This window comes from Chamaea fasciata, unplaced genomic scaffold, assembly GCF_029207755.1.
Source record: "Chamaea fasciata isolate MVZ Bird 193981 ecotype frontalis unplaced genomic scaffold, bChaFas1.0.hap1 SCAF_10, whole genome shotgun sequence".
Classification (NCBI taxonomy): Eukaryota; Metazoa; Chordata; class Aves; order Passeriformes; family Sylviidae; genus Chamaea; species Chamaea fasciata.
In genome coordinates this window covers 11,479,359-11,494,311 of record NW_027094095.1, presented here as the reverse complement: position 1 = coordinate 11,494,311, position 14,953 = coordinate 11,479,359, and the positions used below count along the sequence as shown (strand labels likewise).

The 14,953-nt window shown below is 39.5% G+C and overlaps 1 protein-coding gene across 6 annotated transcripts in view; it reads right to left on the bottom strand.

The window, feature by feature from the left end:
- The window catches only part of CAMSAP2 (calmodulin regulated spectrin associated protein family member 2), an 85,760-nt gene extending 70,876 nt beyond the window's left edge, over positions 1 to 14,884 (bottom strand). For all 6 annotated transcript variants that reach the window (XR_010722436.1, XM_066192301.1, XM_066192298.1 and 3 more), the window contains exons 1-2: positions 14,141 to 14,884; positions 1,525 to 1,784 (exon numbers count right to left, since the gene is read on the bottom strand). Coding sequence is in view for 5 of the 6 variants with exons in the window: in XM_066192301.1 (XP_066048398.1) it covers positions 1,525 to 1,784; positions 14,141 to 14,279 (399 nt within the window). In the remaining variant the exon portion in view is untranslated. The remainder of the gene's footprint in view (positions 1 to 1,524; positions 1,785 to 14,140) is intronic.
- Positions 14,885 to 14,953: the final 69 nt, after the last annotated feature.

Sequence of the window (14,953 nt, the reverse complement as noted above, 5' to 3'; positions counted from 1 at the left end):
TCAGGACGTTCATACGGAGACTACAGCTTCACAGCCATTTCCTTGGCAGCAGTTGTTTTGGACAAGGCTGTGTTTCTGCCCAAGCCAGTTGTGCTTCCTGTCCCATCACAGCCCAGCTGCCTGTGAACTGACAACAGCAACAGTGCACCCATCTGTTACTGCTACTGGAGTGGGGGCCAGTGCCCGGGGTACAGCAGGAACCTGGGGACAGCAACCCTTACGTGTTCATGTGTCAATAACCTCCTGGTGACTACACCTAAACAACACTGGGAAAACACACAGACAGCCCCACAAGCATGGGGGAAATACAAAATGACTACTGAAATGCAGTTTAAGCAACAGGAATTACTAAATCAAACATCAGCAAACCAAACTAGGTAATACTGACAACTTTTTTTTCAACTGAGAACTCTGGGAAGACATGAGTCTTACAACTACTATAGAGAGGGATCAAATTAAAATATTCAAATGGGGAAACCAGAGGCTCATAAATACAAGTCAGCAACCTTATTTCCTTCAAAAGCAAGAACAGAATTAAGTTCTGCAAAAACAAAGTCAAAAAGTTTGTTTCTTGAATGCTTTGACTTCTGTGAACATTAGGAACACTCCTAACCACCCACAGGTATTGCAAGTATCTTGAAAATTTTGCCTCACTTAGAAACATAGAATTATTTAGATTGGAAAACAGCTCTAAGATCACCATAGCTATATTAATTTCCACACACCTTCATTTGAAAGGCAGCTACAGGTCACTGACCACAAATACTTTAATTTATTCTCCATATTAAATATTAAATACAAATATAAAAAGGTGAACATTGTAAATATTTCATTTTAAATATATTAGCATCTTATTCTAACATACTGCCATTTGCTAAACAAACATATGTAGACATCCTTTTTACAGTTAATTTTTTATAACTCAGCTCCAAAGAGAGAAGAAAACTCATGACTTAGGAGCTTACTAATAGAATCATCAGCTGAACTAATGTTTTAATTAGCAGTTGCATAAAGCAAAGACATATTATTAAAAGTCTCCATGAAAAAATACCATTGTTGTGTGTTTTACATTGACTGAATGTGCAACAGGTGACTACTCAATGTTATTAGGTTGAATTGCCTGCCATTAAAACTTTTTTTTCCAAGCTTTTAACCAAAGATTTCTGCCCAAGTATAATGTTTTCAAACTTTTCCAACACAGAAATATTCACTTACAGTCAGTGCTGTAAAACTGAAATCAAAGTGATCATATTGTCACAGCTATATTTAAAAATGTAACATCTTAACTAAGTAGGAAGATAGGTGCATTCTAGCATTAATACAGAAGAAATACACCTGCACTGACAGCTGATGACATAAAAGAAACCCCAAACTAAAACAATTACAAACTTCTCAGTAACGAATCCCACTGAACTCCTGAAAAAACACTTCAACATAATGATGCGTTTTAAAAGACAGATCTGTAGGTATTGGGAGCACACAGATGGAGAGAAGAGACGTAACACACAAGCTCAGAACACTCACCATCTGAATTGGTTTTTTGTGAAGATCTCGTTCAGTCACCAACTTTTCTTGGTCAGTGACATAAAGGCCTTTTTGTGCCAGGGCTTGTATAACAGCATCATGACCTAGAAGTGGTTTTGCAGCATCACTCTTGAGAATAAGGCTCCCAGCACGACAGTAGAGCTCGGCAGACAGCAGCAAGTTAACAACAGGTGGTTTAATGTGCTCCTGGTCGTACTGGTCTGTGTAAAATGGTTCTCGCAGTTCTTCTGGAACATTTTCTACAAAACACACAGACACCACAAGTCAGGATCAGAAAGGGCAGTTGGAGTATTAGGGGATTTTTAAAAAACTGTATGTGAACTCAAAATTATGTAGAAGAAAGCTTAACCAAGGGGAGGCCAAAATCTATACCAGCAATTATGTTATAAAATACTGGGGAAAAAATCATACAAAGGCAATATTTGAACTATAAATAGAAACTTGAGAAAAATTCAAAGTGTCTCAAACTGCAAAGGCCACAACAGAAGACCAAGCTGTGGTTTACAGCATCATGACATGAAAATTTCTTGGCTTCTCCAAATACATGCCCAAACATTCCCATTTCCTTTGACATAATATTATATAGGTCAGACACATAAAGGCAGAACAACACCCATTTAAACACAAACCCTGGACTCTGTCACAATAACAAAATGGAACTGAAACATTATGTTTCAGACAGAAAAATTCAAGACAAAAAGCAGCCTTCTGGTTTCCACACATGCAGAATTTTGATTACTATACTGTTTATTTCAAAGGTCATGCATCACAGAATGAAGACAATCCAGCAGTTAAGCATAAATATATGGGCTTTTAACTGAAATGAGAGGAGTGGAGAAAGAAGAAAAAATACTATCACTTGCTTTATGACAAAATACTGAATTCTTAATGGCCTTGTTGTGTTACTGACTTCCCTTAAAACTGCGGTTTTCCTCCTTTTTCAGTGAGCTGGCTTAGCACCCACAGAAAGCTATGCAAGATTTTGTCAAATCTATGCTGAGATTTTAACTCCAAAATTAGCATTCCAAGACAATCCAACAATTTTTTTTTCAAATACTGTACATTACACAATACAGGCAGACTAGATTTATAATTGTCTACCACAAAAGAAATAATTATAAATTAATTAAATATTATACTAGATCAAATGAAATTAAATCATGAGTCAAGTGGAAAATAACTTTCAGACTTTCAGGCACACACACTGCAAGATGCTCCATTTTCCTCCTGGAAGAATTTAATTCTCTATTGTTGTAAAATTAGTTAAGCCAACAACATTTATGGGATAAAGAGCATGTGATTCTTTTCCTGGGTCCAAATGCATGCAAAAAGCCTGTTTAATTGATGGAAGTAAAAATAAGTGCGTAGGAAAGCAGTGATGCAACTCTAAGTTGCTACTGCCTTTGCCTTCAGCTGGATAAATGGCAAAAGAGACAAGGTTTGAATCAGTCTGGAGAAAACAGCCCAGTAAGGGTGGAGCAGGAGAAGGGAGAGAAAAACCAGAACATGCCATCACAAGATAATGACAGATTATCCTCTTCCTCATACATATTCAATTGCAGTTCATGTGCTCCCATTATGGGCTTTGGAAGGTGCCAGCTGCCTTCTAGTTGTGAGTTTCCACTTAAAAGAGTGCAAAAAGTGAAAGAAATATTAACACATGCTTTAAATACCAGAAGGATGGTAGGAAAGGGTAAGATATTGCTGCTTCTTTTGCCAATTCAGAGTATCAAGGGAAAGAGGTATAGTTAGTAATTTGCTTAAACCATGAGCCTAAATTTGGCAAGAAACTGACAGCTCTCCTTTAGAATACAGATCAAAATATACCATCAGCACAACTACTCTGCCCTTTAAAACACAAATCTAATGCCTAACAGCCCTACTTTTTTACAAGATGACAATAAAACTGCAAACAAAAAATATCTACCAGTGTCAGGAGGTTTTTCCATCTTCTCTTCCACTTCCCAATTTCACCTACTGATTATAGGATCCAGAGTCATCCAGTCCAACAAAAAAGCATTTCTAATTAAGGATTTCAGAGCTGCTAGATACCTGCTCCCCCAGGTATTGTTTTCAGCTATCTCAATTGTACCTGATCTTCTTTCTTGTCCCTGTCTGTCCACACATTGTCTATTTAAATATTAAGCTTGTTATTTCTGAAGTCCCTAATGATCCATCTCCCAGTACAAGGAGCTCAATTCTCATCAGGACTTTATCCTCTACAATTGCAAATGCCAACTCTTATTTAAAGTATCTTTATGCTATTTCTTCAAGCTAGAGAGGATTAGAAAACATTTTTTGTAAATATGTCACAATGCACAGGCAGCAGATTTTGCTTTTGAAAGAACAGAAAAAAACCCACAACAAAAACCCAAACCAACCAACCAAATAAAAACCCAAACAAAAATCCACACACCCCTGTTTTGAAGCAGATGAGAATTTCGGTGGGGATGGGGGAAGCAGGGAGGAACAGATAAAGCCATTTGTAATTTCACAGAAGACTTAAAAAAAGCCTCATCCCTATATGAAAAAACCCCAACCTCTTGAGGCAGGAATACTTAGCTACACTCAAACAGAAGTCACATACACTGTGGTTCAGATTCACTGAAGACAATGACAGATTTCAAGTCTGAAAATTTGAGCCAGAAGAGAAATCTCAAGACAGTAAATAACAAACCCAATGCCTGTTAATTCTCATCTTCTGTATTACTGAAGTATATCCTAAAGTGACAAGATGCAATAAATGCACTTATCATGAAAGAATGACATCCGCTGCTGGGACTTAGTAATTAAAAACTCAATACAGTTTAAAAAAAAAAATGAACACGATGACTAGCAAAGGCAAACAGAATTATTTATAAAGCATAGTTCTGCTTCTGAAAATACAGAAAAAGACAAAACTACATGTATGCCATTTCTTTTACTTCATTGGTGTACATCAAAATAAATCTGGAAAAGAAACTTTCTGATCTTCATAAAAATAAAACTAGAAAAATAAGTTTATTTTCTATAGTAAAATAGAATATGGAAACGAAGGGCTAGGAAGAGAAGCTCTGGCTACAGGCATATTCTGAATGTATTAAAAATGTGAAAGCATACAAACAAGGAATCTCTGGTGCAACAAGATCAGAATTCTTTATTAAAATTCCTGTCAGGGTTCCCTTTGCACAGGCAGAAACACTACACTTCCCCCCACTTCATAACATAAATTAAACGGTTTGGTATCAGAATAGCACTTGATAGAAGATTCAAGCTGTGTTCTCACGTTAGAGTTTCAAAAGAAAACTAAAACCCCCATAGCAGATAGTTTTCTCTGTCTATTACCTATCTCAGAGTAGAAGTCCTTCCAGAATCTGCATGTGCTGCCTCTGGAGTCCTGTGGCAGGGAATTACAAGGCTCCATCCAGTTCTCAGCAGATTACCAGAACAATCAGCAGGGTCAAAAGCCTTTATTAACAATTCTGTCAGGACTAGAGATTGTTAAACAGGCTCTGCTAGGCAGAGAAGAGTCTTAACACTAATCCCCGAAATGTGCATTTTACCAGTCCTTCCTTTGCCCGGCTGACAGAGAGGAATCTTTCAAGATTAAACTCGCAGGTGAATGACCCGTTTTAAAAGAAACACCTTGTTGCACATAGTGCCATAAAGTAGCGTGTGACCTTGAAATCCCTGGTAATCATGTCAGAGGGGTGTCCTGGGGACACGGAGTGCTCTGAGCTGAACACATAAATGCAGGTGAGAACAGGATAGTGGCTGCAGAGCTGGAGAGAAGGTGAAGGATCCACCTGCACTCTCCTAGCACCAACAGGTTTTGTTAACATGGACTTGGATTAATGGCAGTGGTCACGGGCTGATGAAAGGAAAATGTTTTTCAAGAGACCACCAGGGCATAGGCACAGACTGCCTTGGGACCCAGCTGTGAAACTGCCATTCACAGGGACTTTCAAAACTATTGACAAGGCACCGAGAAACATCTTCTAACTTTGAGGCTGGCCCTTCCCGGAGAAGGAGGCTGAACCAGACCACCCTATTTTTTCCTAGAATTGTGAGCAGGAACACTGCTTTGGAAATCATTTAGACATTTTGAAATTTGTAAATATTGTATATGATGAAGGGAATAAATTAAGCTAATGGGCAAGTTCAAGACACAGAGAACAGAACAAAAAAAAAAAGAAATAATACCACATTAGCCCAAAACTGTAACTCAAATTTAACCATCAGGCTAACTTCAAAAAAGTGATCAACATATCATTGGGTAATTTTTCATAAATGAACAAGGAATCAAAAGTTCTGCTCTTTTTAGAGAAGAAAAAAAAAATATTTAAGAGCTTATTCAAAGCTTTAAAGCAAACACAGGATCATTATTGCTCCCTCTTTTGGTTTAACCCCAGCCCCAACTAAGCTGCCCAGCTGCTTGCTCTTTACCCCACTGTCCCTGCTGGGATGGGAGGACAGGGAGGGGAGTTGGAAAAAGATAGATCCTGCAGGCTGAGATAAAAACAGTTTAATCATTTAAATAAAGTAAAATTTTATAACAATAATAACAATGAAAGGGGAAAAAAGAGCCCATTCCCAAGCAGCCGTGAGCCCCTGTGGCCAGCTCCCCCAGGCCATGCTGAGCACAGCCATGCTCTGCAGTGTCCCTGGGGCCAGCTCAGCTCAGCTCTCCTGGCCACACTCCCCACAGCTCCTCCTGCACCTCCTCGCTGCCACCAGGCACCGAGAGTCCTTGACTTAGGGAAAGCACCGACTGAACACCAGTGTGTTAGCAACAGTGCTCTCACACTGAACCCAAAACACTGCACCAGCTACCAGGAACAAAACACACTCTATTCCAGACAAAATCAGAACAACTCCCCACTGTGAGACAGAAATGCCACTTAATTTGCCGTTTAAACAGACCATTTTAAAGGAATTGTCTAAAATTAATTTGTGCATAACACTACTGAATTTACCTTTAAAAGTTGCTTTATAAAAAAACCTCTCTGCTCAGATAGTTATGAATTACTCCTTGGAAGACAGGATTAATTCCTCCTTTGAAAAAAAAACCCTGCTTGTGCTAGTGTCAAAGGTCTACATTTTCTTTAAAAACAAATTGCTTTTTTTGTCAAGTTCCCATGTTTCCACACAGATGAATACAATCCTTTACACAACTACTGAGTTTCTCAAGTTGGTATCAGTGAACAATTTCAGATTTATGAATGTTTGCCTTAAGAATGCCCAAAGCTTACAAGTCTTTGTCAACAAGGTCTCCATGTTGTTTGTTTTGGTTTTTAATTCCTGAGGACAACATAAACAAGTTGAAATATTTTGCCATGGGCTTTCCAATTAAATGATGCCATCACTTTTGGGAACCACAAGGCCACATTAAGCCTCAGTCTAGAAAACGTCCTCTCTACAGGTTACTGACATCCATGCACAAAGACATTAAGAAGAAAAAGTTATATGTAGAAGACTGAGATCTAATACAGAATTATTAAATGAAAATTCTAACACCTTTAACCACTTCCTAGTGCAAACCAGTAGATGAATGCATGCCAAGTCTTAATGGACTTGGCAGATTTCTGCAGGTCAGCAAAGGTATGCTTCTGCCATGAAGTGACTGTGTCAAGTTACCTCATTCCCACCTGCCAACAGGGATTGTGGTGCCACATTTACAATCTGGGAACAAGACAGCAGAGCTTGCACAGATGTGAAGAGTGGAAGAATCGAAAATGGGGCAGAGAAGACAGAATTACATTATTTAACTTATGGTGAATTTTTTTAGTGGACTCAATAGAAGAGAGAGACTTTTCAATTTTCTACTTTATATTGGAGACACCATCAAGAAACAAGACTTTTAATCAGGATGTGGAAAACAAAATGAGAGAGTGGAGATTACAAAAGAATTTTTTCTTTTTTGGTTTGTTGGATTAGTCTGCAACTTCCATTGCTCTTGGCCAGCAGGCTGTAGGTGTTACTTCTGTCTAGAGACAAGTATCTGAAAGGCCAACACTCAATTGATGGCACACTCAGCTTCAGTATAACCATTCTTAACTTTGTCCACCTTGCTAGGATGAACTCAAGAGATTCTTGAATTTACCATCACAGAAGTACTATGAATAAACAAATCCTACCCTCCTGCCTCTAGATGTCACAAAAATAGACCACAGCAATTATCCACTGCTTCAACAGCTGTTCTGCACTTAAAAGGGATTCCTCATTCAAAAAAAAAGGAAACAAACAACAAAACAAAACAACAAAAAGAAACAAACCAAAACAAAAACCAAACAAAACACTAAAAACCCCAAACCCCAAAACAAACAAACAAACCCCAAAACATTTAAGGCAAAAAACATGCACAGGCTCTACTTTCATAGCCTAACCAGACTTCAGTTGTTCTTTGAACACTGAAAATCACATAAGAAATGCTGTGTTAATCATCACACTAAGTGTCTATCCAATCCAATATTCTGCCTTCAGCAGCACAACAGGAAGTGCTTCCCATAAAACCTACAGAATGTGTCTTGCTACTGGCATTGCTTATTAAAATGGGAAGATTAGCATCTAATTTAGTAAAACCTGTATATTGATTCAGGTTTTAATAAACAAAAGAATGACTTAGAACTAACCCTGCCAATAAAGGGATCAATTTTCATTAACATAAATGCCTTCAGAACTTATTTTTGGGAGAGAGGCAAGTTATGAAATGTAAAGATAATAGTATAACTATAATCGTATCTCACCCAGCTAGCACCTTGATGACTATTATAGACAAGCTATGATTTAAATATCCTACGGAGTATGGAAAAAGCTGTTTCAGAAAATTAGAGATAAACGTTTCTTGAACTTATTACTAGACTTCATTAAGCCAAAGAAAACTTTTTGCCAGCCATAAGTAGATAGATGTGAATGGACAAATCTTTGTTGTCTGGCTTACAGGTTCTCTTCATGTATGACTGCTTTTAACTGAGTAAAAGAAAACATGTAGGAAATAGCCAGAACTATACAGATCTTATATTTGGCAAATAGATTTCAAACATTACATTTCAACTCTGTAGCAGAAATGTTTATTACCACCTGATACAGTCATAATGTATTGTCCAATTGCACAAAATAAAAAGGAAGGGGGAGGAGGAGGAACTCACTCTACTTTTCTTATGAAGTCTTGAGAGTTTCACTTCTATCCTCATTTTCCAGAATGATCAGCAACAACAATCATTCAGAGCTCTCAGTTTAGCAGAGCAAGTATGAAAAGTTACTAATTTCAGGAGTGGAATAGTATCCAGTTGTGTTAGCTGTAGAATGGAAATTACGTAACATCTTATTGAAAAAGGAACACATTCCTGTTTTCATGTTTGAATGAGAGGCACCCTTAAACATGGAGTCACTAAAGTAACCCAACACATTACCCTAAATCATAGGGAAAAGGAGAAAATTTTAAATTATATCTGCAGTAGTAACTGCAATGGTGGTCAAAAAATAGAAAGAGAAACCAGGAATAGGGAGAAGAAAAATATTTCATGTCATCACCTGAATTCAGTGAGCGTTTGGCTACAGTCTCTTTGTCAGACCTGTTACATTCTGCAGACAAGAGCTGGGAAGGCAAACAGGCTCAAAGGCATGGAGCCATTGAAAGAACAGATTCTATACCTCAAAGGAGGTCCTTTGTCTACTGCCAATCCTGCAACTGTCCCCTTACTGATCACCTTCCTTTACACTTGTACACACGCAGTCTGCAACTTCAGAGGCCTCTGCCAAACCTAACAGATCCAGAAGCTCATCCAATTTCATGCATTTACTTCAAAAAAAGTGATCTACAGTCAAACTACATTATAAATGTGTTATATGAAACTTCTTCTGGTGATACAACCACCTTCCAAGTAAAACATCTCGGTAAATGACTTGCCTGACCCTACTGATTTTACTAGGACTGACTGAAGTACCAATTTGTCAGCAACTATTTTAGAGAGGTGATGGAATCTATATAAAAAAAAATTCTCACTAGAATCTCAAACATTTGTTTTTGAACTCCAAATCCTTCTAAAAAGTTTTGCTCCTGCCAGACTGAATACAAGTGAAGAAATAAGGTCTGCTAGAAAAAGATTAAAATATGTTCTGGCCTGCAACACCCAACACAGCAGATGAGAGTATTTAGCTACAACTTGTTTCTGTCAGATACACAGTGTTCATTTCCTCCCTCCACGGTTCTACTGGCAACACGGACAAAGAGCAGCAAGTAGCCACATACCAATTCTGAAAACATTAATCATCAGGAGAAAGCTATTTTTAAGTTTCTTGGGTAATATTTAGTTGCAGATGATGCAATTTGTAATCTCTTGCTTCAAACACCTATAAAGGATGCATTTAATGGGAAAATTTTATTTTAACTTCAGAAAGCACAAAAATGTTTAGGACAATTGCTCATTTGCAGGAAAAGACTTACGCAGCTTTTATTTAGCTTTTAGTTTATTCCTGTCAAAAAAAAATTCTCACGCTAACCAGTTAAATGTATTACTGTAGCAGAATAATATGTTGTATGGATAGTAAAGTAGCAACAGATTTAACTTGACTTAAAACTGTTCTCATAATTTTCAGAAAATCATACACAGATCTACTCTTAACTTCATAACTAAAAGTTGGATGAAAAGCTGTTTGAAAAACCATTTTCCAAGAGTGCTCAGATGTCCCCTGCCAAATGGGAAGAACATGTACTCCCAGGTTCAAGAACTCCCATTTTTCTTCACACTAGACAAGGTTGTAGAGAAACGATTCCAAGATAAAAAAAGGACTGAAAGCACTTTGGAGGACAAAATTATAATTCAAGATAATTTTGATAAGTGGAAGGAGTGGTTTGAAAATAGGATGGAGTTATGTAAGTATAGCTGCAAAGCAGGAACCTACAACAGCAGAATTACAAGATGGGAACAACTGAGTAGGCAGCAGCTCTGCAGAGAAAGATACGGAGCTCCAGTGAATCACAGACCTGCATGAGTCAACAACTCTGGGCTCATGCAGAAATGGCAAGCGTCATATTTTAGTGAATAAATTAGAATATTATAGGCTGGAAATATGAAGTAATTTTTCAAATGTACCTTGTACTGGTAATGGTTTAGCTGGACCAATAGAGATAGATTTAAGTACAGAGCTCATGTAAACCAACCAAGTAAAAAAAAAAAAAACAACCCCAAACCAACCCCTAATAAACACAAAGAATAAAAAGGTTTGACCTACAAACAAGAAAAAAGTCTATTTTGTCTAAACAATATAACAGATATTGCTCTTATTATATGAAAGGTGTTATAAAATCGTAAGGTGCCCACCATTCTCAAAAGCACCAGGAAGAGGGTAAGTAATGGCTAAACAATGTAGCAAAAGACATCAAGATTCTATTCAAACATCTAAAAATAAATAAGGTCCAAACTGTGGAAAGTCTATAATTAGAGATTTTTGAAAAACAGGCTAAACAAACATCTGTCAGGAATGATGTATATTTAGCTCAGCCTGTCTTTAGGAGCACGGCTGGATAACAAATTTTTCAGGCACATTTTCTATTACTACAGCAGACTAAGAAGGCAAAAACTTCACATTCCAAAATAGTGAAACCCACTTCTGCTGCTTTAGAAATAAAAAGAGCACAGACTACCACAACATTAAGACATTTTTCAACTTATTCCTAGGAAGTAAGTCCCATTATACTTTTAAGTTGAGGGCGATAATGTCTATACCATTCATCCAGTTCTTTGAGAAGAATTTTTTCTATACTGAAATGGTTAACTGCCAGCACTGGGAGACAAGGCTGAAATTAGGTACTTGCAGATTTAATTTCCAAGGTCAAACCTTCCCCATTTTATACTTCACACTTATTAATTTTCCCCCTTTCAGTTATGCGTGTTGTGTCACTTAAGACAATTTGGTTATTACAAAACATTTAATCTGACATGTCCTAACACCAATATGTTGTCTTGCAGCAAAACACCAAGGCACAAAATCCTACACACCCTCAACACTTAAATATGAATTCCTTCTTCAATTAGTATTTCTTAAACAATTCCTCATGCGAGATGCCTTCAACATGACTGTTAATACATTCTTACTCTCCTATGACACCTGACTAATAGGAGGACTTCTTTTGACCTGCTTATGCTGTGGGCCAATCTCTACACTTCCAGTGTTACCAAGGGCAAGAACAATAGACAATTTGTCTCTCAGTTTTTGGGAATAAATATCAATGAAACACCCAAAGTCATTACTAATGTTAATAAACAGTACCTATTTCAAAGTCTTTTTGCAAGACCAAATTCACAACCCATAGCCAAGCTGTATCCACAACTCTGATTGTATTGAAGTATGGTTTTAAGACTGTGAAAGCCATCCACTGAAAGATGTACCCCTTTGATCCATATTTTGATTTCTTTAAGGGATACGTGATTTTCATTAGGAAAGTGAACTATGCTTTTCATTAATGAAAGTGAACTGCAACACTTTGTTTCATAGACAGTAGGGAAAAACCCTTCACCTTCCCCCTCAAGCTTAGGGAACTTCAAAACTTCAAGCATAAAAAAAGAAATAAAATGTGGCACCCATAAACACACTAATCATCCTTTGTATTTCCTCTGTACAAATGTATAGCAATAGTTAGAAGACATGACTGAGGCTGTGATCTATTCCCAAGAACTAAAAAAAAGTAACAAATCCAAGCTTCCTTCCTTCTTGGAGAAGGCGAAGGTCAGTTCTTCTGTTTCACTCCAAGTATAAAGGAAGCATTTGTACTGCAGACATGCAAGTCCTGTAGACTGCCTTTCCCTACTTCAGCCAAACTCCTCTCTGAAGTTCCTAGTTACATTAACCTAGTGGAAGAACTGGGACCAGAAACACTACAGGTGTGTGTGCTTACCTCTCTTCCTACTGTTACATTCCTACAGTGCGAGAAGAACAGATGAAGCAATTATTCCCTCTAATCATGTTTCCTTCCAGCACCTCAGAACAACCCCAGTCACGAAGAGAAAGAATAAAGGAATTTGTTTTGGATCACATTTTCTATAAAAAGTAGCAGAAAAGTACCCTGCATGTGGCTTTACACATCCAATAGAAATTCAACCAGTATAAACCAAAACATTTCAGCCATAGGGTGAGAATCTGTCAAACTCCAGCAGAAAAAAGTTTTCAGGTTAGAAGGCTGGGTTATATAATTGCACAAGCATTGTACACTCAGAATCCCATGAGTAAACCCTATAGAACCAAGCTATCGAAAACTATAATGATCTCTGAAAATGTTGAATTAAGCACTTCCAAGAATTTTCTCTACTATTTTACCTCTCATACCATATATAAAGTCATATATCAAAATATTACTTGTCCAGATATCACAAAGAAAAGCAAGCAGAGTTTATCGACAAATCTTCATATGAAAATAATATTTTTATCTTTTCTTTCTTTTAAAAGTGATGCCCTCACTGAAATTTCACTAGATTCAAGCACTTTAAAAGTGGCTTTTTGGAAGCATCACATCAAATATTATGAGTTACCAGAAGCATGTCCCATAAAGACATGCTAAATACATGCTAACCCTGGCTAAATACATAACAGTAGCCTGGCCCTAAATGTAAAAGGTGCAAAATTCCATAAGGAGGAACCTTTTCCGGTTATTTTACAAAAAACAGGCAAAAGTAATGATCATTGATATCTACTTTGCTTTTCAAAAAAACCCATTATTTTTAATCCACAGAAAATTAAATTATTACAATACTACAGCTATACTAAGGCCAAAAAACACAAAAACAAGCAAAGAGCCCCACCTCCCCCCAAAAAACAAACAAACAAAACCAAACCGAAATCCAAAACTAACAAAACCCAAACAAAACCCCTCCGGCTTGGTAAATTTTCAAAATGCTTCCCTCAGAAGACATCTGCAAGTCTGGTATTCCTCAAGGCCCAACAATATTTCAGGCACCGAATAATAGGTCTGGTATTCCTCAAGGTCCAAGGTTTTACACGACAGAGCACCGATGCCTTTTGGAGGCATTACAAATCGATTCCATTTACACTCACAGACAAGGAGAGCTTTCTGTATTGTGCAGGCCAAAACCTGGCATTAGATGCTCTTTTTCCTGAAACCTTTCTTATTGCTTACCCACTCAAATGGCTACGGGCTACCGTCACACATGTCAAAACTAAGAGCACGCACCCATTCCCATTGCTAGCCCCCAATTCTGCTCCTAAGCAATGTCAGGAAAAAATTCAAGATGACAGACAAACGTGGATTGCTGGGGTTTTTTCGCATTGTAGAAGTGTGACCCGAGCAATAAATAAAACACCATTTTACAGAGATAGATTCACTCAAATAAAATAATATGAGCGTCAATACACAAAATTTTACTTGCTGATGGAAACAGTGGGAGTACTCCAAACAGACTAAGCGTAATTAAGGAAAAACAGAAGAAAAACAACCCCACAAGGGGTAAGAGATCCTAAGGATAAGGGTACAGGCCAAAAGCATTTCCCACTCATCTCCCCCCCTGCTCAGCTCCTCAGGGAATGGCTCGCACGTCCACAGCAGCGAAGCAACCAAGCAGAAACCAGCATCAAAGAAAGGAAAGAAGGAGACGCCACCTACCTGTCCCAAAGGCTTTGGCCACCAGCCAGGCCAGATTACAGGCGATTTTCGCTCGGGAGAAATCATAATGGTCAAAGGGTTTGATGGCAGGAACAATGAAAGTCTTCCTCATCTCCTTGGCGTCTGCGGCATCCCCCATCTTCTCACAGGACCCCCGGCAATTGGGAACTTACATGGTTGTTTCTCCGTCCTCCTCCTCCTCCCACGGCCGGGAGAGCCGGCTGTAAATACGGCGACAGCAGCTGAGAGCAGCGCCGGACCCAGCTGTCCGTAAAGGGCTAACACCGCCTCCCGCCTTTCTCTGCACAGGAATGTAGCCGAGTCCGAGTGTCCTCTTCTTCCTCCTCCTTCTCCTCCTCCTCGCTCTTTGTCTCAATTCACTCACGCCGCCGTCCCTCCGCCTCCGAAAAAATGCCCCCGGCGGCCCCGGCCCCGCGCTCCCTGGGGAGACCCTGCGGCCAGGGCTGGGCGCCCCGGGCGGCCGCCAGTCCCCCGGCCCGGGGCGGGAGCCGCCGGCAGGGCCCCCGCGGCCGCCGCAGGCCGGGACGCGGCCCTTCCCAGCGTCGGGATGTCAAAACGCCGGGCTCCGGCCCCGAAACGCCGCACGGCCCCGCACCGTCCCAGCGGCGGCCTCGGCGGGCCGGGAGCAGAGCCGGCTCCCCCGCCGCTGCCCGGCGGCCCCGGCGCCCCCCGGCCGGCAGCCCGCTCCCCGCGCCGCTCGGCGATGCCGCTGCGGTTCTCCACCCGCGGCTGCCGCACTGGACGGGCGAAGGCGGCTGCGCATGTGCCGCCAGCGCCTCCCCGCCCGGGCGG